Here is a 25,962-nt window from a genome sequence, read left to right as displayed (position 1 = left end):
GCTTTTAGCCAGCTACCATAGTAAAAGGAAAAAAGGGGAAAAAAATTCCTGTTATAGATAGATCTAAACCTTAACTTTCATATTAAAGCCCAACTCTTCCTTCAACATCTCAACTACACAAACATTGATTTTCTCTAGCCTAGCCAACATTAAAAGTCCTGCCATCTTCATCCAATTACATTCAAACCTTCCCTTCATCCTACATATTCACTTTTAAGACCCTCTATTCTTGAGTACAGCCCCTACTGTGATTACATATCTGAGACACACACTCATGAATTCTCTCATGGTTGGCTGGTGAAGCCTAGATAAAATGACCATGCAGAGCCAGGTACACAGGCACAATAGGACACATGCTTATTCACTAAACAAATGCTGGATTACTGATATGAACCTTGGGTTAAGAACTGCCATACTGCCAAGCCTACTTGCAGCTCTTTTAGGTGGCCCTAAAAGAGACGCTAGTGATTGAGCTGGTTTATTATCATCTTTAAAGGTTAAGACATGTATCCTGAACAACGTTAACTTCTCAGAAAGACTATCTAAAGGATTCCCTGTCTCTCAACCTTTAAAGTACATACACAGGCAAATGCAACGCAAGTATAGGGTTACTGTGTTCTCCAAATGAGATAATTTAGGTAAATGAGCTCTATAAAGAGCAATGCCCCATATACATGTAAGGAATGTTATTATCCTCTTTGTCACAAAGGACCTCGCTCCACCTACTAAAGGTGCAAAACATGTTAAGACAAGGGTTCTTGAGTGTAGAGAGAAGTAATTAACCTTCTTCACTATATCTTTTAGAATATTCTTTGATTTCACTATGGATATTATCTCTTCCCCTTCCTATCCTTTTATTATTGTTTGCCCTTTTCTCCTAGAGGAGCAATACATTTCCCCATTTCTCCCACTTCATTTCATCCCATGTTAACTTCTGAATCAAATGACGAAGGAACTTGAGGATCAAAGAATGTGCATGACACATCTTGTCCTCAGATACGTACACATGAAAGGATGCTACTGACGCGTAGCGTACATCAAAGGCAAAAAGCAACGAAACAAACCTAACTGTAACAACTGAGGCCATAACTTACCTTCTGGCTCACTCTCCGACCCCGAGAGGCTGCCATAGCTGCTCATTAGGGAGCACAGGGCTGGTGTCACTTCCTTAGGTATGACAGCACTTTGTGGTTTCTCCTCTTTATCGGACTCTGGAATAGAAAGACCTAAGAGTAAAACTGTATACCAAAAATATCTACAACCATAAGAAGGAAAGCCCCCCACTCCCTCATGTGTTAGTGAAAAGAAAGTAATTTCTGATCATTTCCTCAATCTTCCCAAAAATGAAATCCAGGAGACTCGAAAAATTTCCCCTTGGTTTAAATCTTTATGGTCAGATAAGCTATCTACCCCAAAGAGAAAACAGAGGGGCAAATGGAAGTTATACACGACTCAGTTTCTTACCATGCTTCACAGGTTATGGAACTTGGGCCTTCTCTAAATTAACCAGACAGTCTTTGTTATTATTTTATTTTATTTAGGCTATTAATTAATTTTATTAAGGTAGCAGGAAGGCCATAAACTTACTTGACTTCACTGGATTAGGATCACAGACTCTGAAAATTAGATTTATAATAAATAAAATATAAAATATCCACTCTTTGTTGCTTTTAAGACTGGGTCAGAGGGCACATATAACATTTCAACCATTCTATAGCTGAAGGCACAAAGAGTTCCGCTGAACTGAATCTGCCCCAAATTTTTATTATTTAGAACTTCTAAGAACTTAAGTAAACAAGCCAACTATGAGAATTACCAAGTACTAAGAGCCTGCCAAAGGTAAAGTGTTTGATCAAAGCCCAGTAAGCCTAGCTATAGCCCCCGGACACAACCTATTACATTTATTTTTGGCAGCTCTCAAAATGTATTACGTCTATTCTAAACAAGTCAGTAATGCCTGACTGAAGAATGAAGACAGTAAGTAACCTGTCTGTGTAGTGAACCAACTCAACCCACAACCAATATGAAATGTTTCAAGACAGTACTTAACGTTTACCAAGTTAGTCTAAGGGAAACCAAAACATGCCAGTAGGAAACAGGAGGAAACTTTTATGTGAGTATGGAATTACCACCTTCTGGTGGATGAAGTTAAATCCTCTCTCCTCCCCCAATCCACACTTCCCAGCAGCAGCCCCTCCAAACACTGCCCCTTGTCGATTTTTAGCTAACTTATTGCCTTTTCTCCTGAATTAATAAAGGGAAAGGAAAATATGCAGTTATATATATATGTGTATATATATATATATATATATATATAAATAAGTTACTAGTGGATAAAACAGAATCTGCAACAATATTAGTACAGACACTGGTCATCTCATTGTTTGAATGATGATGTACCAAAGTGTAGTATTTCCTTCTAAGACCCAAAGAGAGGCACCAAAAAGTACAATACAGTTGACTATATAATGCTCTTTAAAAGCATGAGCTCATTTAATCCCTATGAAGTATCACATTCACTATATATTTTTTTTTTTTTTGGTTGCATTGGATCTTTGTTGGTGCACGTGAGCTTTCTTTAGCTGTGGCGAGCTGGGGCTACTCTTTGTTGCAGTGCGTGGGCTTCTCATCACGGTGGCTTCTCTTGTTGCAGAGCATGGGCTCTCGGAGCGTGAGCTTCAGTAGTTGTGGCTTGTAGGCTCCAGAGCGTAGGCTCAGTAGTTGTGGTGCACGGGCTTAGTTGCTCCGCGGCATGTGGGATCTTCCCGGACCAGGGCTCGAACCCGTGTCCCCTGCCTTGGCAGGCATATTTTTAACCAGTACGCCACCAGGGAAGCCCTGCCTTCATTATTAATTACCGGTGATGAAACCAAAATTCAGAGAATCTGAACTGGATGATCCTTTAGGTAACAAATCTATAGAACACATGGGTCAAATTTAAATTCTAACTATCTGATTCCAAATCCCACTTCTTAACTAGTGGGCTAGAGTATCTCCTATAGATATATAAAGTCCTCTTCTTAAAATTTAGTCATCCTACCAGAATGTCTCTCTGGTCTAGAATGTTAATAAATGTCTTCCAGCTATAGCCCATTTCTCTGTTCCCTTTCAGAGCAAAACCCCAAATAACTATTTATATAATTCACCAGGGAACACCTGGGCCTGAAATTTCCTACAGCTATCTGACACGCTCCAGAATCTACTCCAATCTGCCTTTCAGGCCCACCACACCAGTGAACCTTTTTCTTCCAAGTTCACTGGATTCCTCTGTGTTGCCAAAGAGGAATACTTGTTGGTGCTCATCTTATTTAACTTAGTGATGACATCTGACAGTCCAAGTGACCCTTGAACAACACGGGCTTGAAGCTCATGGGTCCACGTATGCACAGATATCTTTCGATAGTAAATACTACCGAAACTGATCTGCAGTTGGTTGAATCCATGGGTTCGGAACTGTGGATACAGAAGAACTGCATTACATGGAAGGCAGACTACAGGTTACGCTTGAATTTTCGACCATGTGGAGGGCTGGTGCCCCTAACCTCCCAAATTGTTCAAGGGCCAACTGTAGTCATGTTTTACTTTTAAAAACATTTCCTTCACTTGGCTTCCAGAACCCTTTCACTTGGCTCTCCTTTCCCAGTCTCCCTACTAAATTCTCTTCATCGACCGACTTCAAAATTCTTGAATGTCCCTGGGTCCAATCCTCAGCAACCTTTTCTCTTTATGCCTCCTCCTCCTCTTATGATCTCATTTTATCTCAAAATACTATCTAGATCCTGATAAATCACAAATGTATACCTCCAGCCTTCAATTATCCCCTAAACTCCAGAATAACCTAACTGCTATTCAACATCTCTACTTGGGTATCAACCAGGCACCTCAAAGGTTAACATGTCCAAAAACAAGCACTTGATTTCTCCTCCAAACATGCCTGCCAGTAGTCTCCATCTCAGTAAACGCCAGCTCTTCTTCATGGTTATGCCAAAACCTAGCAATCACCCTTGACTCTCCTCTTTTTCACATACCATATCCAATCTAGCCACAAATACGGTCAGCTCTATTTTGAAGATATATCCAGAATCATACTCCTCCTCATTACTTCACTTCTATAACCCCAGTCCCAGTCAACATTTCCTACCTGGACAGTTCTAGCAGCCTCCTAAAAGGACACCCTGATATGACCCGCCCACCTCTGCAGTCCATTCTCCATCTTAACACATCACATCACCTCTCTGCTCAGCCTCGGAGTAAAGTCCCAAGTCCTCTGCTGCCTACAAGACCCTACTTGATCTGATCCTTCACCACTTTCTTCCTGGCTTACTCCACTCCAATCTTGCTGTTCCCTGAATACACAAAGCATGCTCTCACCATGGGGTGTTCGCACTTGTTGCTTTCTCTGCTTGGAAAACTCTCCCCTCAGGTCTCAGCCCCTAATTTTACTCAGATTTCTTAATGTCGCCTTATCATACAGATGCCATTGCTGATTATATAAAATAGCACACCCCTTTCTCCAATTGCCATTCTCCATCCTTTTCCTTAGCTTTACTCATCGTTATGAAGGATATCAACTCCTACTTACTGCAGCTGCCCCAAGCAGAACGTAAGGTACAGGAGAGAAGGGGTTTGGCTTTGTTCAGTACTGTATCCTCAGAGCCTAGAACAGTACATAAGTGCTCAAGAAATATTTGAAGAACAAACTCTTGCATGAATGAGTTAAGGACAAGTTCAAAAAGGCTAACTGGTACAGAATGACAGAGCTATGCCGAGGTGGTACCACAAAAGAAACCTGATTTTGTCTGGATTCAGAGCTTATTCTTTTTTCTTTTCAATAAAATGATTCCATTTTTCTTAAAAAATCACATACATGTGTATAAGAAAAATACTGATGGATATAAAACAAAATGTGAGCAGTGGCTGTCTGTAAGTTAAGAAAGTAGGTTGTTTTTTATTTTATGCTTTTCAGTTTTTTCCTCACATTTTCTGCATTATTTTTGTAATCAGAAATGAATAGAAGAAGAAAACATAGGAAAATAAAACCTGGAAGAAAGTGTTTCCTCACAATTCAATTCAAGAAGTGGACCACACAGCTTTAACTGGCCTACATATCACCCCTTTCCTGCCTCCCTTTTTTTCTAAACTTTATATTTTGCAACAATTTTAGATTTACACAAATGTTGCAAAGATAGTACCAAGAATTTCCATATACCCTTCACCTAGCTTCCCCTAATATTAACATCTTACAAACCACAGTACATTTACCATAGCTAACAAATTAACATTGGAATAGTACTACTACCTAAACTACAGACTGTAATGTAATTTCATCAGTTTTTCCACTAATGTCCTTTTTCTGTTCTAGGATTCAATCCACCATATCACAACACGTTCAATCACCATGACACCTTGATCTGTGTCTTCTCCAAACCTGTGACAATTTCTCAGTATTTCCTTGCCTTTCATGAACTTGACTGTTTTAAAGACTACAGGTCAGTTATTGTAGAATACCCTTCAGCTGGGTCTGTCTGATGTTTTCTAATGATTAGACTGAGGTTGTGGATTTTAGGTAGTGACCTTCTCATCATATATCAGGGGGTACATCTCAACCTATCACTGGCGATATTAACCATGATCACTCAGTAGTCTCCACCACGTTACTATTCTGCTCTTTAATTATTCTATTCCTAGAAACAAGTCACTAAGTCCAGCCCACATTCAAGGGGAGGGAAATTAATCTCCACCTCTTGAAGCGAAGAATTTTAGACATACATTAAAACCACAACATGAGTAGTTGGTGTACTCATTACGAGGAGTGTCACAAAGCTCACTACACTTAACTGCCTTCCCAAGGGTAAGAGCAAGGAGTTCATACAAATGAACAGCTCTTTTCCTATTTCGTTCCCCTCAGTTATGTTTTGGGGACCCACCACATGTAATGACACTTTTGGCACTATCAAAACATCCTCTATGGCGACTCTTCATCTCAAAAACAGAAGGCTGTTCACACAGACGCTCAGATCTACTTGGCAGTTCTAATGTAGGCATTTCTAGCAGCCATCTTGGAATGACTATACCATAGGCAGAGCTGATAAAATAATACTCAAGAAACTTCACCCACATTTTAATAAAAGCAGCCAAAACATCTGTCTAAACTAAAAATACCAGTATATTTGCAGCAACATGGATGGACCTAGAGATTGTCATACTGAGTGAAGTAAGTCAGACAGAGAAAGACAAATATCATATGGTATCGCTTATATGTGGAATTTTTAAAGAGTACAAATGAGCTTATTTACAAAACAGAAATAGAGTTTCAGATGTAGAAAACAAACTTATGGTTACAGGGGGGTAAAGGGGGGAGGGATAAATTGGGAGATTGGGATTGACATATACACACTACTATATATAAAATAGATAACTAATAAGGACCTACTGTAGAGCACAGGGAAGTCTACTCAATACTCTGTAATGATCTATATAGGAAAAGAATCTAAAAAAGAGTGGACGTATGTATATGTATAACTGATTCACTTTGCTGTCTACTTGAAACTAACACAACACTGTAAGTCAACTATATTCCAATAAAAATTAAAAAAAAAAACAGAAACCATAAAAAATAAAATAACGAAAAAGATCCCTGAGTAATATTTTAAGGTCTTATACAATTTAATATTAACGTGTGTTAAAAATTTTGATGGGCCTAATTTAGGATAATGTTTCTATAATTGAATAAAAATTAAGAAAAAATTTTAAAACTTAAAATAATTAAAACAGCAGTACAAAAATAATAGAAATGAAGATTATAAAATCAAACTTTAAAAGCATTATAAATACCAACTCCAATAGTTTCTTTTACTGTTAAAAAAAGAAAATAGTGACACTTTTCTTAGGGGAAATCTAACCTCTCTCTCTCACATACATACACATCATGTTCCCAATGACCAAAAAAAATTTTTTTAATCTAAAAATTATCACTAGACTATGAGTTTCTTGAAGGCAGGGAAAGACTTCACTGAATTATAGGGCTGGGCAAGCAAAATGTAGGACCTCAGTAAATCCCTATTGAAATGAAAATAACAAAAAACAAACTGCCCTTTGAATGTCTTACCCAACTCTAAACATTAGAAAAAGCTTCTCATCTGGCTTCTTTCTACAACTTATTTCTCTATTTGTGCCACCCTCCTCTCCCCCCAATAATTCCTATTGCCTTTATGGAACAAAGCACAATTATATGCTGTAACCCCAAGAAGATTTAAAAATTCTCACAAAGAAAAAGCTATATATTGAAAAAGTCACTCTAAAAAAATAGGAACTTTGGTTTATAGTTTCCAAACCTCAAAACCAGGTATTTAACAATGGGCATTCATGATTTCTGATGTGCTAGGCCAGCTTACTTTCTTACTTGAATGTCTACCTTTTTAACAACAGAAGCCATCTAGCTTACCTCGAGGCATAGTTATTAGACTGATGTCCCAGTGTTCTATGACAATAGCTATATTTGTTATAATGAATGACTAACAAACTGGATCCTTCCTGTTTTGTGGACACTGAGGCACTTTAGTCAGTGATGCTCAGGACACATTACTGACCAGCTCCTGTCCTTCTAGCCCAGACAATACTTGTTAAAACCATGGGCCAGGAAAGCCATAGAACATGCTGTATTTAAACAAGAGCAGAGCACCACCAAGGAAATCTAGTGACAACAGGCCATACTCAAAACTCATAAGCTGAGAGACTCCAAATGACAGGCTCTCCTTTTGAAACAATGTCAATTCCCAATTTAAAGCATCTGCACAGGGACTTCCCTGGTGGCACAGTGGTTAAGAGGCCACCTGCCAATGCAAGGGACATGGGTTCAATCCCTGGTCCGGGAGGATCCCACATGCCGTGGAGCAGCTGGGCCCGTGTGCCACAACTACTGAGCCTGTGCTCTAGAGCCCGTTAGCCACAACTACTGAGCCCGTGCGCCTGGAGCCTGTGCTCCGCAACAAGAGAAGCCACCGCAATGAGAAGCCTGCGCACCGCAACGAAGAGTAGCCTCTGCTCACCACAACTAGAGAAAGCCCACACGCAGCAGCGGGGACCCAATGCAGCCAAAAATAAATTAATTAATTAAATTTAATTTAAAAATTCTCCATCTTTAAAAATAAATAAACAAAGCATCTGCACAATTAATGAGGGTTCACATACTACCAACTACCATCAAAAAAAGGTGGGCTCAGGCAGTGATTTTCTAAACGTGACATGAGGTTTATAGAGATTCTCAAGAGCTACTATCTTGTCTAAATGTGAATGCTGCTGTCTAGATAAGGTTCTAAGCCCAAAAAAGGCAAAAAATAAAAGAAATTGGGATCTTCATTTTTAAAGTGAGCTTAGTGCTGAAAAGTGTCAACGGCGACATTTGAGCACGAATAGGGCCACGCTGTCACAATGCTGCCCTGCCGACAACCTGAATAACAAGCACAACTGGATCTTAATGAAGGCTGACTGGCTCTGGCCCATGTGAAGAAGCTGCTTCCAAACGAGGTAAAACTGATAAATTGGAAAGTCGAGAATCTGAGATATATACCTAGGGCATGTGAAAAAATGGTACATACGGTTTTCTGTAGCTATACCTGGAGTGGAACACTCTGAAACATTGATTTGGAAAATGTGAAAGTCCAGAAGAAATCCCAGGTAAAGAATAACATAAATTTAAATGGAATCTTTCCTACAAAATTAAGCTACCATAATTTGATTGTTGGTATTCTGATTTCCTCAAAGAACAATATTATAAATTTACAGCTTACTTTTAGGATTTTTATATTCAAAACTTACATTTTCATCTCTGACCCTCAGAATAGCTAAGAGTTTCAACATTAAGCCAAAACAAAATTACTTGCTATCTCTCATTCAACTGCTCGTAGATCTGCCCGAATGCTTTCTACCATGATGAAAGGCATTTAACTATTGTTTCTCAGGTCTAAGGTGTCTCTTGAAGACCTACATAATAGAGGCAAGATATACTCATCTTTTTGTTAGTGTTTCACCAGATTGATACACTGAAACACTTCTTTAAAAATGAGAAAACAGAATCACCCAACCAAAGCTAACAATGCAAAAACAGAGTATTCAGTGCTACAGAATCCTTCAAATGTTCATTTAGAAAATTGCATAAAGGGAAGAATTATGTGATTTTCAAATTAGTAACACTGCTTGTAACAGTAGTCTTCACATTTGTGTTTCAAGTATTTTAATGACATGGAAGTTTATATTTAGGTATAGATTGTATTTCATCATCAAGGTCACAAACTGTAAGTCTGAAGAAGTATGTGGGCTCTCTCCAACATTTTTTGAAGGAAAAAAATATCAGTGCCCAAGAGTAAATTCAGCCCTGGCCCAATGTCTTCCGTCTTTGCCTTGCTAGCAGCAAGGATAAGATGCCTTTTTAAACCTCTCTCCCACATCTCAACTATCCTAGACTCCTACAATATTTTTTTTGGCCAAATTCAGACTTCACGTGTAGAGGTAGTATAGTATACTAGGAGCCAGACACCTAAATTCTAATTCTGACTCTGCCATTAATTAGCAGCATGACTAAGGTAAATTACTCACTCTAAGTTCCTTGGTTCGAAAATGGAAGTAGCATCTGTACATACGTAAAACGTTGTCAGGAGGAAAAGAGCTAATATATACAAAGCATTTAGAGCACAGTAAGTATTGGGTTGGCCAAAAAGTTTGTTTGGGTTTTTCTGCAAGACGTTACGGAAAAACCCAAACGAACTTTTTGGCCAACCCAATACCTTACTCAGTAAGTGTTAGTTGGTGCTAAAATAATTTATTATTATTATTCCTACTAAATTTTATCTTGTCACTCTTAGCCCAACATTCCCTTATGCCAAGATCTTTTTCCATCCTGATTTAGTCGATGAAGTAGTTATACCCCTGTTTCTTCCCATCCATAAATTCAGTAATCTGCCACGGGACTTCCCTGGTGGCAGTGGTTAAGAATCGCCTGCCAGTGCAGGGGACGTGGGTTTGATCCCTGGTCTGGGAAGATTCCACATGCCGCGGAGCAACTAAGCCCGTGCGCCACAACTACTGAGCCTGCGCTCTAGAGCCCACAAGCCACAACTACTGAAGCCCGCACACCTAGAGCCCGTGCTCTGCAACAAAGAGAAGCCACTGTAATGAGAAGCCCGCACACCGCAATGAAGAGTAGCTCCCACTCGCTGCAACTAGAGAAAGCCTGCAGGCAGCAACGAAGACTCAACACAGCCAAAAATAAATAAATTTATAACATAATCTGTGATTGTCGTAGAAGCCGCTTTCCCCCAAGCCTGCTAGCAAACCTGCAATGTAACATCAGCAACACCCCTTTGCAAAAGAAGAAGCACTAGCAACTGGATAAAGCCTCACATCGTTACTAGAAGGAAAGGTGGTAAAATATTTACATAAACATTTTTATTTTTCAGGAGAGAAATGAAGCCTTAGCGGTATCTTTCTGTGACAGCAACATTTTGGTCCTTTAATTTCTCAACTTATAAGCAAGAGTAAACTTATCTCCTAAATTCTAGAAGGAATTTAAGAAAAAACAATAAACACACATAAATATATTCTATGCTCTGAGGAAGAACAGTATTATTTAAATATATGGAATTCATATTATTTACCCAAAGAGACCATGTTCATGCTGAGCAGCATAAATACTGGCTTCCATTGGAATTCCCGCTTTCTAGGTGGGAAAATTCACATAATGGTGCAAATCTGAATCCACAACATCTATACATTCAAAACAATCTTAAGAAAATTTCCAAGATTATATGATACTAAGGAAATTATCCAATAAATATAATCTTTCTCCCACATTCTGCCTGCCTCATGCATTCATTCCCAAGATTTAGAAAAAATGTCTTAAACAAGATTTTTGACAAAACACTCCTACTAAGAACAAAAGCATCATTCTACCTTTTTACATTTTTTGCCATTAAACTCTCCCCAAACAAGGATGTGAAGAATCAATTTCTGCATCACTGGCTGTACTCTTAAAAACACGGGGTTTTCTTATTTAGCTTACCGGAATCGGTGTTTACCAAAACACCCAGAGGGTCTGAATTTGCCTCGGGTGTACTTTCAGGCTTCGAACCACACAAGGGATTGCCTGACCCAATGGTTGCTCTCTGTCCAGCATGACCATTTTTCCATTTGTGACGTTTGCCAGGACTTCTGATTTTTGCCATCTGTGAATGTCTGGCCATCCCCTTCATCTTGCTGGAGTAAGAAAAATGCAATTCTTAATATAAAAGGCACTGACCTTTCAAGAAAAATTTGAAAAAGATTACTGAATGCAAAAGAAATTTAGCTGTCAATCACCTGTCACCTAGTACATTAAAGAGACCAGAATAAAATAAATTCAATGGCTTCCAAAGTAGAACTTTAAAAGGATAACATACCACAATATACCATACTTTATCAATTCCAAATTGCACATTTCCTCCCATAACGTAATCCCTCTGAAATTGGGCTATGTTGTACAATCAAGAGTATGTGAATTTAATTGGCAGCATTCTTTCATTCCTATTATACATTAAGATAAAATGCTCCTTAGACTTTACAAAGTGCATTAACTCTTATCTCCTTAATTGTAAGTAGCCTTAAAGTTTCTGACACTTTTACAAATATGCTACCTTGTTTCTTGTTTAAACTTCATGGTTCTTATTTAAACTTCATGGTAACTCCTTAAAATAGATTAGACAGGTATTATTCTCTTCACATTACAGGAGGATAAACTTAAAGATCATAGACCAAGCACAATTTCACGGCTAGCTCAAATCAAGCGCCCTCTCAAACCACAGCAATTACTACTCTTAGGAGGAAAACAAATACTTATGTGAGCACATACTTATGTAAAGTATGCATAGGAAAACAAAGACCATTTTAAAAAAAAGGTTCATTACATATACTCTCAATGGACAATAAAACAAAGTAAGAAAATAATACCAAGGCACATAATGATCAAATTGCTCAAAGCTAGTGAAAAAGAGAAAATCTTAAAAGCAGTCAGAGATAAAAGGTATTTTATATAGAGGAACAAAATGACAGCAGATTTCTCTTGGAAACAATGCAAATAAGAAAACAATGGGGCAACATCTTTAAAATACTATAAAATTTTTAGAAAACTGTTAACCTAGAATTACTTATCTAGCAAAAATATCTTTCCAATAGGAAGGTAAAATAAAGATCTTTTCAGACACACAGAGCTGAAAGAAGTCATCTCCAGCAGACCCTCACTACGAGAAATGTTATAGTAAGTCTTTCAGGCAAAAGGAAAATGGTATCAGATGGAAATATGGATCTATGCTAAAGAATGAGGAGTACCAGGCTTCCCTGGTGGCGCAGTGGTTGAGAGTCTGCCTGCCGATGCAGGGGACACGGGTTCGTGCCCCAGTCTGGGAGGATCCCACATGCTGCGGGGCGGCTGGGCCCTTGAGCCATGGCCGCTGAGCCTGCGCGTCCGGAGCCCGTGCTCCGCAACGGGAGAGGCCACAGCAGTGAGAGGCCCGCGTACCACAAAAAATAATAATAATAATAATAAAATAAAATAAAATAAAAATAACTGGCTTGTGTACGTCAAAAGTATTAAGGATAGGGCTTCCCTGGTGGCGCAGTGGTTGAGAGTCCGCCTGCCGATGCAGGGGACACGGGTTCGTGCCCCAGTCTGGGAGGATCCCACATGCTGCGGGGCGGCTGGGCCCTTGAGCCATGGCCGCTGAGCCTGCGCGTCCAGAGCCTGTGCTCCGCAACGGGAGAGGCCACAGCAGTGAGAGGCCCGCGTACCACAAAAAAAAAAAAAAAAGAATGAGGAGTACCACAAATAGTAACTATATAGGCACCCCAACCATCAGCTAACAAACCACCAGCTGTGACTAAGGCTTGTCAAGATCACCAGATAACCCCCAGCTGACCCCAGATATCTGAGCAGTTAAGACTATCATATGGAGAAAAAAAAAAAAAAAGACACCTATTAAGGGTAAAAAGGCAAGCCACAAATTGCAAGACTATATATATCTGCACTACCTATACTCTACGCAAAAAAGGATTTGTATCTAAATAAATAACCGCTACTCATCAAGAAAAGCAACCCAATTAAAAGGTGGTCAATAGCACTTGTGTTTGTTTGATTTCTCGACAAAGACTTCTAGACAGGGCCAAAAATAAATCCTCTTTTGCAACGCAGAACTCACTGTTCAGTATGAGTTTTGATACAGGTAAGAAGGAACATGATACCTAAAAGAGAATCAGGTGATAGGGGTGTACTGATAAACATAAAGATTGCTTCCAGGACTATAGAGCTGATAATTTCCCTCATATCTTAAGCTTTTAAATTATCAGCTGTATTGATTTAGTACTCTAATTTTAATGTTGACATGAAACAAAGATGGCTTCTTTTTTTAAGCTTGTATCTTGAACACAGTGTCTGGAGTTTAAAAAGGTATTGGCATATCCCAATGATCTGTACTGTTCTAGGGTGTGATGGCTTAGGAGTGAATACGATTTGAACCTAACACATTTTTAGAGGATGTCAAATTCAGAAACAAGCAGATCCATCTCCTGACCCTAAACATGGTCCTAAAGTAAATCGCTTGAGGAAATTGGATCCCAAAGATTACAGGTGTGGAATTTTGAAGCGTGTCCTTACACCCCTGAAGATCAAAGAAGCCCAACTAAAAGAATTGTGGGCTAACATAACAACTCCTTTTTGAAAGGGCTATTTTATCTTGAAGATTATGAGTTTGGAGGAACTAAGGTGATTGGCAGTGGAAAGAATCAGAACACGTGAAATTCCTTAAAAATTTATTGACAAATAATTTTGTCTATGTTACACATAATTTAAAAAAACGCTTTTAAAAAAATGGTCAAAGACTTGAACTGGCACTTCACAAGAGAATATCGACATGACGGATAAGCATATAAAAAGATGTCCAACATCGTTAGTCACGAGGGAAATGGTATAACATGAAGAAAACGTATAACAATACTATGCATTGACCAGGACACACAGCAATTAGATGCAGAGTCAGTAGGAGTACAAATTAGTACAAGTGTTTTGGAAAACTGTTTGACTACATCTATTATAACTAAATATCTAGTATGACCTAGTGTGTGTGTGTGTGTGTGTGTGTGTGTGTGTGTGTGTGTATGGCCAATGTAAACAAGAAACAAGTACTTATGTCCACAAAAGACACTTAAAAGAATGTTCATAGTAGCTTTATTCATAATAGCCCAAATTGGAAACAACCCAAATGACCAATAGTAGAATGAATAAATATTCTCACAATTAAGTTCTATATAGCAACAAGAATGGATTTACAGCTATACACAACAATATGGATGAATCTCACAAGATAATTTTGAGCCACAGAAACTATACGCTAAAGAAGACACATCAATACTATATGATTCCACTTATACAAGGTTCTAAGAACAGGTAAAATAAATTTATGATGATAGAAATCAGAAAAGAGGTGACTTTTGTGGGGAGGCATGGAACTAAGGAGGGCCTAAGAGAGAAACCTTTGTGAGGTAAGACGTTCTATGTATTATTAATGTGTGGAAGTTACATGGGTATGTAGGTATGTGAACGTATATAAATGCATTCAGTTGTACACTCAATACAAAACAAAATGGAAAAAATGCTATGAATGTGAGGCATTGGGGAAAATGGGATGTCTCATATACTGCTGGTGGGAGAGTAAACTACAACAGCTTCTAGGATAGCTATTTGGCAGTCACCTATCAATATTATAAAAACACACGTCTTTTGACTCAGCAAAACCACTTCTAGGAATCCATGCTCAGAAATATCTGCACATGTGTGAAATATATGTACACGGCAATAATGGCAACTTTTTATTAGTAAAAGATTGGTGAAAACTTAAATGTCTTGTCAACAGAGAACTTTTTTTTTAAGAAAAAAAAAAGACCCTTTGGGATATTCTTATGCTTCTTACACACCCTCAGAGAATGAGGAGTCTTGTTTATATGTCAACATAGGACAATCTCCAACTATATTATTTGGCTAAAAAAAGCAAGATGTACAATAGTATCAAAAAAGGAAGGGCTTCCCTGGTGGCACAGTGGTTGAGAGTCCACCTGCCAATGCAGGGGACGTGGGTTCATGCCCTGGTCCGGGAGGATCCCACGTGCCGTGGAGCGGCTGGGCCCGTGAGCCATGGCTGCTGAGCCTGCGCGTCTGGAGCCTGTGCTCCGCAACGGGAGAGGCCACAGCAGTGAGAGGCCCGTGTACCGATACCGCAAAAAAAAAAAAAAAAAAAAAAGGAAAAAAAAGACTATTATCTATGTGCTATATAAAGATGAAATATCTCTAGAAAGATAAAATGGGTTGCCTCTGGGAAGGAGAACTGTTTAGCTAGGATACAAAGACAGAAGAGGCTTGTTACTGTAAATCGTTTTGAAAACCACATAAATGTAGGGTACTACTTATTTTTAAATATAATTTAAAAATTTTTAAATAAAAAAGTTACAAAAGCAAATATTTCAGAATTGAAAGTATAGAGGTTTTAGGATCTGGGTGTATGCATTTTTTATTATTTATAAGTACATACATTCATTTAAAATAAGCATTGAGGGTGCAAGCAATTTTAAGGAACTTACCCATACTGTGTCGTTGTCAACACTGCTCCTCTCTTTTCCTTTTCAATTTTTAACTTTTTCTTCCTTTCGATATTAGCCAGAGTTGGGTAATTTCTAGAGAACAATAAAAGTCCATTATGAAAGGGCTTTTAGAGTAAATTTTAATTATGCAATCAAGCAATTGTTGCATTTAACAACTTTTGTTTAACGACTGATGCAGTAAATTGATATAAACTTTTAATTCCTTCTGGAAATATTTTAAGGGTGAAAAAGTAGACTATAACAATGCTACTCAAAGTGTATACCAGCTGCCAGTCCAAACTCTGCTACCAGTCTGTTACCAAGTAAGAAGCTTACAACAGAATTTAAATCAAATATATCATATAACGCGCTGAAACTCATATAGAGTTCATTTATTTGGCACATACCCATAAATACTATAAACAAAAATGTATTTTCTCATGCATCTACCTATGCAAATACATACTAGGAGGTATATCCAAAGTTACCAAGATGAGGAAGAGACAGTTCTTAAAAAAAAAAGCTACAGTCTACCAGGAAGGTTAAGAAAAGCATGGTTATTTCTAAAGACTAGTTATAACAAAAGACAAAATAGTAAGCATCCTAAGGAGTATAAGGGAGGTTGGGAAGGAAAGATCCTATCTAGAGGGAGAAATCCACAAAGGAACATGAAAGACACCGGTCTTAAATGGTGTTAAGAGACAAAAATCTGATGGAAAAGCGTCAGCATGTGCTTTTTTTTTTTTTTTTTTGGCCGCACCACATGGCCTGTGGGATCAACCAGGGATCGAACCCATGCCCCATGCAGTGGAAGCACAGAGTCTTAACCACTGGACTGCCAGGGACCTTTTTTTTCTCTTTTTTGGTCAGAGTGTTCTAAGCAAACAATGCAGACAAACCAAGGCCTCAGAAAGTGTGAGAGAATGGCAAGTGGTTCATTCTTAAAGAAACAGTTACAGGCAATCAGACCAGAAAGGGAGGCTGGGGCCAAAATGTGCCTCGAATGCCAGACGAGAAAGCTATTTTTAATTCAGTGGTGTTGGGGAGCCACTGAAAGTTATGAACAGGGAAAGATATGAACAAGGCAGTGAAAAAAATTAAATCTGACAGCAGCGTGCAAGATGAATTGCTCTGACAAAGCTTTCTTTGTTCCTTAGCACAGTTGTGTGGTGATGGAGGCACCAAACTTTGGGGGTGAGAGGAACAGATACTAGGAGCATAAAAAGCACGAAAGGAGGGGAACACAGACAGCCCTCTGCCACCTAGCCTGGCTGCTCATTAGAGTAAATTTTGAGAAACATCAACACATCATGTTCTGCCATCATTTCGAGGACACTGTCTCTACCCCCTTCTTTTTTTAACATCTGCATCACTGACTGGGATAGCACAGACAATAGAAGCCCATGGGCTGGGCACACTGGAAGATAAGAATAGAAATGACATTGAGTAAGTGGTGAAGTAATCAGAAAAAGAAAGGCAATGAATTTCAGTGAGGACAGTGCAAAGCAATCCATCCAGCCAAGAAAAATAAACTCCACAAATAAAAGATGATTAATGTACAAGTTATAAATAAACATAAGAGGAAAAGATCAAGGTCACAGGAGATAAAAATCTGACAGGCAGTCAGCACCACATGAGTACAGTTTTGGAAAGCAAACATAATCTAAGGCGATATGAAATGGACTCTGGCACAGGTACAAGTGTGAAATCATCCTCTCATGACACTCAAAGGTGATCAGAAACTCTCAGCTTTGTACTTCTAAACTGAAAAGGAATGTTAAGGAAAAATAAAACTTGGAGGGGATTCAAAAGAGACTCAAAGATGATTAACAGGATGAAAAAATAAAACCTCTGAAGAAAGATGAAAGGAACTAGAACTGTTTGCAGCCTTTAAAAGAGGGAGAGAAGTGACAAAAAATGATCTTACAGAGAAGATGGCAGCCAGCTGTTCTCAACCTGAAGACAAACTACACGGAAGCAGAAATGATGAGGAAAAGGTGATGACTTTCACAGGCACCACAGTGTCTAGACGTGTTAACTCACAGCTAATCAACACTCTTCACACCTCTGAAATTCACTTATTCTTATTCTTAAAAATGTTAAAGAAACACAAAATGTGTTTCTTTAACGTTTTTCTTCTGAGTGTTACAGAGCAACCCTTAACATGTTGGGTCATATGCTAAACATAAAGACTTGGTCCTACAGTGTTTCATGTATAAGCAAGGAGCTATGTAAATGCTTCTCAGTGGTAAGGAATATAAACAGTTTGTTACAGGAAGTGGATTTTAGGTGAGATATAATAAAGAATTCCTTGAATGAGACATCAAGAATGTTGTGGAAACTCCTTTGGTGGAAGTCTTTTAAAACAGCTCACTTCTTCTTTCTGGCTGACTAAAGTGTCACTTTCCTAAAGGTAGAGGATTTTTATATCCCTTCCAAAGTTATAAGATTCTATTTTTCAGTGCTTAAATTATTAAAATTTTCTTGCAAAAGTTATACCATTCTTATTTACATAGAACCTAGAGACTAAAAACTAGGGAAAACAAGGGTACCAGAGAGCAAATTATCCCCCCAAATGGGAAACCAGAAACACAAGACCTAGTTATACATACAACAATGATCAGAAGGCCCTTCCAGCAACATACTAGTGAGACACAAGAATAAGGAAAAGTCTGGATCTTTGATAAAGGACACAGCTCAGGTTTCTAAATTACACAAATCCAGAGAAAACTGTTGAGAAAAATCACAAATTGTGTTACATTGTGTACAATTGCATACCAATAAAATTTAGTCCAATATCTCCTGGTAGAGAATGGATGTTATAAAGCTATAAAGACTGTGACAAGTGGTATTTTCACAGTTGGTTTCTCTATTTTTATCTGCTAAAATCACTTTTCTCCCTACTTCCATCTTTTCCCAACACCCCAAAAGGAAGTGGCCCTGAAACCGTATGCTCTCTATCTTGCTCTCTTCTCCCTCTTTCATTTCTTACCCCCTCTTTGTCTTCCCCTTGCCTAAGCCTTTAAGCCTCCAGTGACAATCCTTAAGCCCCAGAGTCAATAAATTAGCAACATGGAACCAACCATTATCTTAGCACATCTCATTCTGGTTACCCTTCTCTTTCCTTATACTCAAATCACCACCCACTCCTTGGCTTTTCCCTTAAGCCTCTTCTGTAGAAAAACACAATCCCTCTTTATTCTCCCTGAATCACGGCTACTTCAACACTACTGCATTTTTATTTCAAAGTCTTTCCAAACTTCAAAAAGATGTAGCATTCTTTAGGAGCACAGCCCCTCTGCTGAATTCTGAAAGAACTGGGGACACAGCTGTAAAGCGTTTGCTCAGAGCCACAGTAACTGCAGTATTAAAATAAATAACACAACTACTCCACCTAGTGGACTCCAAATCTGCCGTGAAGTATGTTTCAACATCTCTAAAATAAGAGGTTTGGGAAACGAACCTCTACCACTCATTTTTCCTAATGCCAAATCATACAGCATTTGTACCCGACAGGAATTAAGAAAAAATAACTACCGTTTTTTTTTTGGCTAGGATTTCTTTTTTTGCAGGTTATTAGTGGAAAGCCTTAAAGTTTTTAATTAAACACAACTATGGATGTTTGTCAGAACTATGCATTAAAAAAGAATAAACTTCACCTTCAAATAAATTGGAGGGGGAGGGAAGGGGTGGCACGACCCCTCTCACAAGAAGTCCTGCAAAACAAACTGATTGCCCTGCCTTCCAAAGACGCCAGCTATCCCTTGACCAGACACTGTTATCCCCACACAGCAAAATTTAATGCTTCAGTTGCCTGTGCTCTCACGGCCACCTACGGATATTCTTCCCACATCTCCCATTAGAGTGAGGGTCTTAAAGGCAAGAGTCTACTCCTATCTCTTTTCAGTAAGCTTGGCCATATATAAAACAATCTTTGCCTTTTCAAATACTGAATGTTTACCTCTAATTTCAAGCTAAACTCTTGTCAGGAAGTTATTCAAAGCTATAATGTACATCAACATAAATTCAAAGGTGGCTGAGAGTTCTCGATTACATTACAAAACCAAACTAGTCTTCTACCAGGGACTTTATAGAAACACGTGCTACCTAAGCTAGTTTGCATCTTCAAATGTTAATATTCCTTAAGTTTCTCTAGCCAGTGGAATTTTTTCCTTTAAAGCACTTGTTGCACAAAACCACAAGGTGGCAGAGTTCACGTTCAAATGGGGAAAGCTACTGTAGAAAGTAATGCATTCAAATACAGATCAATTTGGTTTGTCTTGGTGATGATCTGTCCTATGTGGTGAGAATTTATTGTTCAAAACCACAGCAGTTTAAGTACCATTAGTTATATTACTGAATTCCAACTACAGTTATTAATCTGATCAACACTGCCCAATTTCTTTAACAATGACAAAAGTATAGTTTAAAACATAAATTAAAAATATGAATCTCAGCAAGATTTCTCCAACCACTTACTTGTATATACCAAAATAGAATAACACCCATAATAAAAATATTTTCAAGCCCCATTTACATATATCAACATTTATAAACATCCCTTCTACCTATGGCACCATGGGATATAAACATTCACACAAACCATGGTTCTTACATTTCTAAAGCTTGTAATTTATTTTTTTAAAAAAGACACATAAGCAAAAAAGTTCATCAATAGTACCATAATGAGGGGCACATACACTAAGGAGGCAGAGGGGATACCACATTCAAAGAGGAACAAGATACCCCTCTAGGCAGATAAGGAAAAATACTCCCAAAATTTTAGTCTGGCAGGATTTCAGTTGAACTAAAAGCAGTGAGCAGAACTTCAAGGATAGAGAAGGGAGGATTTTCTGGAAGCAGCATGATGAAAACAGAGGTTAAAAGTTCAAAAAACTTGTTTGGGATATGAAAAAGAAGAAAACCAAGTCTGGCTGGGACAAAGAACTCCTATAAGTAATGTGGGATTAATCAGGAAAGATGTGTTAAACCCACATTACAGTACCCTGACTGTCAGTTCTAAGGTGTTGTTTTCACTGGCATTTTACCTGGCTAAAATAAAATCAGTTTAACAAATTTATTTTTAAATTTTATTCTACATAGTCATCTATGTAACTAAGAAATACATGCATACTAGCATCTCAATTTGCATGAAAAAAGAACAAACACAAAGAGAATAGCCTAACCTCGTTGGTCAAAGTCAATTCCTTCAGTGTGATCAACACTGCTGAGTGCTCCTCTGCAGAGTGTACTTCAGCTGTGTGGTTTTCTTGACTTAGCAACTGAGCCAGGGCTGAGATTTTGCCAGGTGGGTGTAACGAAGGGCAACGGAATGAGGGACCTGAGCTTCTGAGAGTGGTGGAAGTGACTTAAACTTGGCAGAGAAGCAAAGACAGAAGGGGGATGAGAGAAAAAGAAGGTAAAGGGGGTAAGAGGTGGGAGGCTTCAACTAGTCCGGGACCAGGTACAGGGGACAGTGAGACAGTTGGATGAAGTGCAAGGCATGACCAAAGAGGAGTAAGCCCAACTTCAAGATTTCTGGGGCAGAAAGTCCAGGAGATCCACAGGGTGACCGTGAAAGTAAGTGGCAGAAACTGCATGGAGGTAAAGGGCACTGGAAATTGGAAGGTAAAAAGGTGCCAGATGAAACTCTTTACTGTAAGCTGTGAGTCTCAAAAAGTCAGCGGAATTCAAAGGATACACACTTCTGTTGGACCATCTATATATATGCCAAGGGCAGGGTGGTAAAGGCAACTGCAATCCGCCTTGTTAAGAATCACGGAGGAGGGACTTCCCTGGTGGTCCAGGGGTTAAGAGTCCACCTTCCAATGCAGGGGATGTGGGTTCGATTCCTGGTTGGGGAACTAAGATCCCGCATGCCACGGGGCAACTAAGCCTGCACACGGCAACTACTGAGCCTGAGCACTTTAGAGCCCACACGCCACAACTAGAGAGCCCACATGCCGCAACTACTGAGGCTGTGCGCTCTAAAGCCCGTGCACCACAACTAGAGAGAAGCCCGCATGCAGCAACAAAGAGCCTGCACACTCCACAACAAAAGATCCCATGTGCCGCAACGAAGATCCCACTGCCGCAACTAAGACCCAACGCAGCCAAATAAATATTTTTTTTAAAAAAAAAGCATGATGGGGGAGGCTGTCAGAGCTGCAGAGGGCTGTGGAGACAGATGGCAGGAAACTCCAAGAAGAAGGGCCAAGGAGCAATCATCTGGAATCCACGTCAAGGGGGCCCTACAAGTCACAAAACCAGTCACTTTTTGTTCTTGTTTTATTTGACCTTTCCACAGCAATCTGCACTGATAATCACATCTTCTTCTTGAAATCCTCCCTTCTACTGGCTTCCACGACAGGTCATATTCTGAGTTTTCTTCTACTTCTCTGGCTCTTGCTCAGCAGGCTTGTTGGTTTTAACTCCCTTTTAGGCTATCTTCCCTTTCCGCTCTACCCTCTCTCTGTGGGGTGTATCTTCTGCATTCATGGTTTCATGATTTTAAAATATCTATCTCCAGCCAGTCTGGTCTGAGTCCCAATGCTTACACAACATCTTCAAATAGACATCTCAGAATCTCCTCATACTCAACGATGTCCTAAATCAACACCTCCAAGTGTGATTCTCTTCCAGGATTCCCTGTCTGAGGAACAGGCACCACCTTTCACAAAGGTGCTTTCACAGAGGAACTAGGACATCTCCTCAAAACCTCTTTCCTCCTCAACCTCACAACTGTCCAACTACCAAACAGTGCCCATTTTTATGTTCTATATCCACCTAGTTCTGTCCCCACAACTGCCATCTTTCAAAAGCTTCTATCATCTCTTACCTATATTCACGTTCCTATACTCATGCCAATCTGTCTGTGCACTAGCCCCTACCTCCCCTTATTTCTTCCTATTAGGTCTAAGTTCAGCTCAACTGCCCTTTGTCAAGGAACACCCCACTCCTCCAGACTAGATGAGGTCCTTCCTCTTATATGCTGAGAAGGAGGGTAGAGTGGAGGACTGCGGGAGAGTAAAACAGCTAGAGACATAGTAGAACAGAATCACTGAAGCTGGCTACCATTAATTTAATAGTGGGTCCTACTTTCCCAGTTTATATAATGACTTAATTTAAACACTCGTTAGATATAAAAGAACCAAAGTTGGTTAATCAGGAACTCATTTCAGAACTTCCCTATTGCCTTAAGTGAACTCAAAACTTGAGAGATTAAACACCTTACTTAGTTAACTTCTCAGTTGCTTTATAATCATTGCTGACTAATAGCCATCATCATTCTCCTCAAAAGAATTAAACATATACAACAGGGGCTGGCACCACTGAGCTGCAACAACTTCCAACTGACCAAAGTCAGGGCAAAGTACCAGGGAAAAACCTTTGCAGGTAGACAATTTCCAGTCCATCTAGCAGGATATAATCTTCAATACTGTCATCACCAGCTCTTTAAAAACTAAGTATCAGGAAGGGGAGCTAACTCTTCTTGTTTCATTATTCCTCTGTGCAAAATAGTAAGAAAAAGATACACCCAACAGATAAAAAACAAATAAGCAAAACAAACAGAAAACAAAAAACTAGAGTGAAGTGGAATCATGAGAAGAAAAAAATTGTACCTGTAAAGAAGCCACCTAGAGGAGGCAAGGAGCTTTATATGAACTTCTTCGAATTCTTCACTAAGCCAAATCACGTCATGGTCCCAACTCCTTTGACTTCTAAGTTTGACCATGCAATTGGCTAAGGCTTCTTATCAATGCCAAGACTGGTTCTTCCCATACTGCACCATTTAACGGTAATTCAGTCCACAAATATTTGTTCTCCACATACTAAATCCCAGGTACTATGCAAAGTGCAGCAGAATCAAAGATGTCTAAGACTAGGGCCACCTATAATATAATGCAACAAACGCTACTGTGTTTGTATTAATAAGCTATGTATTCACACAGGAAGTAGTGAATAATGCTTTAGGGGAGGTTGGTCCATGGACTGGCAGCCAATCCACACACTTATGTCAGGGTATAAATCAGCTATGTCCCTAAACAAAATATATTTAGTTCAGCTGACATTTTCTTCTCACCAAGACTTTCTCAATGAAGAAAGTAAGGTATAGATTTATATTCTGGTACAAGTTCCTTACCTTGTTACAGACTAGCATTCTGACAGCATTGAGATAGAGGAAACGAAGAAGAAAATGACAAATCAGGTGACACTTAAGACAGGTCTTAGGACTTCCCTGGTGGTCCAGTGGGTAAGACTCTGCATTCCCAATGCTGGGGACCTGGGTTCAATCCCTGGTTGGGGAACTAGATCCCGCATGCATGCAGCAAGTAAGAAGAAGTCCGCATGCCGTGACTAAGATCCAGCGCAGCCAAAATAAATAAATAAATACATGTTAAACAAAACAAAACAAAACAGGGGGCTTCCCTGGTGGCGCAGTGGTTGAGAGTCCGCCTGCCGATGCAGGGGACACGGGTTCGTGCCCCGTTCCGGGAAGATCTCACATGCCACGGAGCAGCTGGGCCTGTGAGCCATGACCGCTGAGCCTGTGCGTCCTGAGCCTGTGCTCTGCAACGGGAGAGGCCACAACAGTGAGAGGCCCGCATACCGCAAAACAAACAAAACCCAACAGGTCTTACAAGATAAATAAGATTCTGCCGGGAGATAAAGAGGAAAAGGCATTCTAGTATACCCTAATCCTCCTGGTGGCCTAGATTCTTACCCTAGATTATTACATTTGTTAGCCAAGGATGCTCTTAAAATTCTGTTAAATCCATTGAGTCCATGTTGACTGCTGACTGGCTGGACCCAGGTTTACTTTCTTAAGAATTAATTTCCTCTGATTGTCTTTCACCCTCATCTAACTCTTTACACAGTATTAATAATGGATAGCTGCATACACATTTGCTGAATTCTATTTGTTCTCGGTTGCTTCTAAATCTTTACGTTTATGCTGGTTTTCCTCAGAATTACCTTTCAAGCTTTAAAGGGCAGTAGCTAACTCTCTCACGTAACACTGCATCATTTCACACAGCTCTTCATATACACACATACAGGGGCTTTAACCTGAAAACTTTAAGTTGAACGAAGTACAACTTTAACCTGCTGGTTAAAAGTTTTTAAGTATCCTTCTTGACCTTTGAAAGTAACTCTTCCTATCTGAGGCTCTCCTCATGTTTCAATTCCAGAAAAACAGCTATTGACTTAAAAGTGCTGCTGACCATCGTAACAGCTCTGACTTGGTCTTCTGTTTCAGGATGAGGTATCCTGGTCCTAGCCTGAGGCAACAGCATCCTCATGGGATTTTTCATTGGTAGATTCTAGCTAGACATCTTTTAAGCTTTCTTCCCTTATAAGTATAAAGCTACAAGTCACATGGTAAGACTCAAATTTCTTAGACTTTAATTAAAGGAAAACATTTCTCGTCTTTTTATGGATAAGGATAGGCACGTGTGTATCTTGTCACTGCTGTACTCCCTCTGCCTAGCACACTCCAATCATTCAACAACTTTTCTAAAGTAATCAAAACAATAAACATAACAAAGTATTATACATTTTTTTAAAAAATAGCACTCACCCATCACTGCCTCAGTATTGAATATTTAACAGAGGGGGCATGTAGTGGCTCCCCTCAAAGAGCAAGGTCCCACTATGACATCAGTTATTTATGAAGAGTTCCTGTTAGGTCTACCAAAAGCTACATTCAAATAGCCTCATATAATATAGTTTACAGTCCTATTCCCTACTACCAACGTTATAAGGGAATGCAATGAATCAAAACTGCAATAATAAATACTGTGTGTTTATTAAACGTCAAGTAATGATACTCCCTAAGTTACTATATACCAATTCTGAAGAATGACAAAATTAGGACTGGTCATTTTCCATCGAATATTTGCAACATTATAAAAGACCAAATTTCCATGGGTGGGCCTGAACCAAGATGGTGGAGCAGAAAGGATGTGCTCTCACTCCTTCTTGCGAGAACACCAGAATCACAACTAGCTGCTGGACAATCATTGACAGGAGGACACTGGAACTCACCAAAAAAGATACCCCACATCCAAAGACAAAGGAGAAGCCGCAATGAGACGGTAGGGGGGCGCAATCACAGTAAAATCAAATCCCATAACTGCTGGGTGGTGACTCACAAACTGTAGAACACTTATACCACAGAAGTCCACCCACTGCAGTGAAGGTTCTGAGCCCCACGTGAGGCTTCCCAACCTGGGGGTCCAGCAACAGGAGGAGGAATTCCTAGAGAATCAGACTTTGAAGGCTAGAGGGATTTGATTGCAGGACTTC

The 25,962-nt window shown here is 39.3% G+C and overlaps 1 protein-coding gene and 1 non-coding gene across 2 annotated transcripts in view; one reads left to right on the top strand and one right to left on the bottom strand.

Moving 5' to 3' along the window:
• The window catches only part of NUFIP1 (nuclear FMR1 interacting protein 1), a 44,081-nt gene that overhangs the window by 6,776 nt on the left and 11,343 nt on the right, over positions 1–25,962 (bottom strand). Inside the window, exons 6-8 of the mRNA XM_032611465.1 lie at positions 15,655–15,747; positions 11,057–11,250; positions 1,095–1,211 (exon numbers count right to left, since the gene is read on the bottom strand). Coding sequence (XP_032467356.1) covers positions 1,095–1,211; positions 11,057–11,250; positions 15,655–15,747 — 404 coding nt within the window. The remainder of the gene's footprint in view (positions 1–1,094; positions 1,212–11,056; positions 11,251–15,654; positions 15,748–25,962) is intronic.
• LOC116743389 lies at positions 13,142–13,262 on the top strand. The gene has a single exon (XR_004346772.1). It is a non-coding gene; the product is annotated as a small nucleolar RNA SNORA40 (small nucleolar RNA).

This window comes from Phocoena sinus, chromosome 18 (assembly GCF_008692025.1).
Source record: "Phocoena sinus isolate mPhoSin1 chromosome 18, mPhoSin1.pri, whole genome shotgun sequence".
Lineage (NCBI taxonomy): Eukaryota > Metazoa > Chordata > Mammalia > Artiodactyla > Phocoenidae > Phocoena > Phocoena sinus.
The sequence above is the reverse complement of the archived record's forward strand: the minus strand, read 5'-3'. Positions and strand labels throughout refer to the sequence as shown.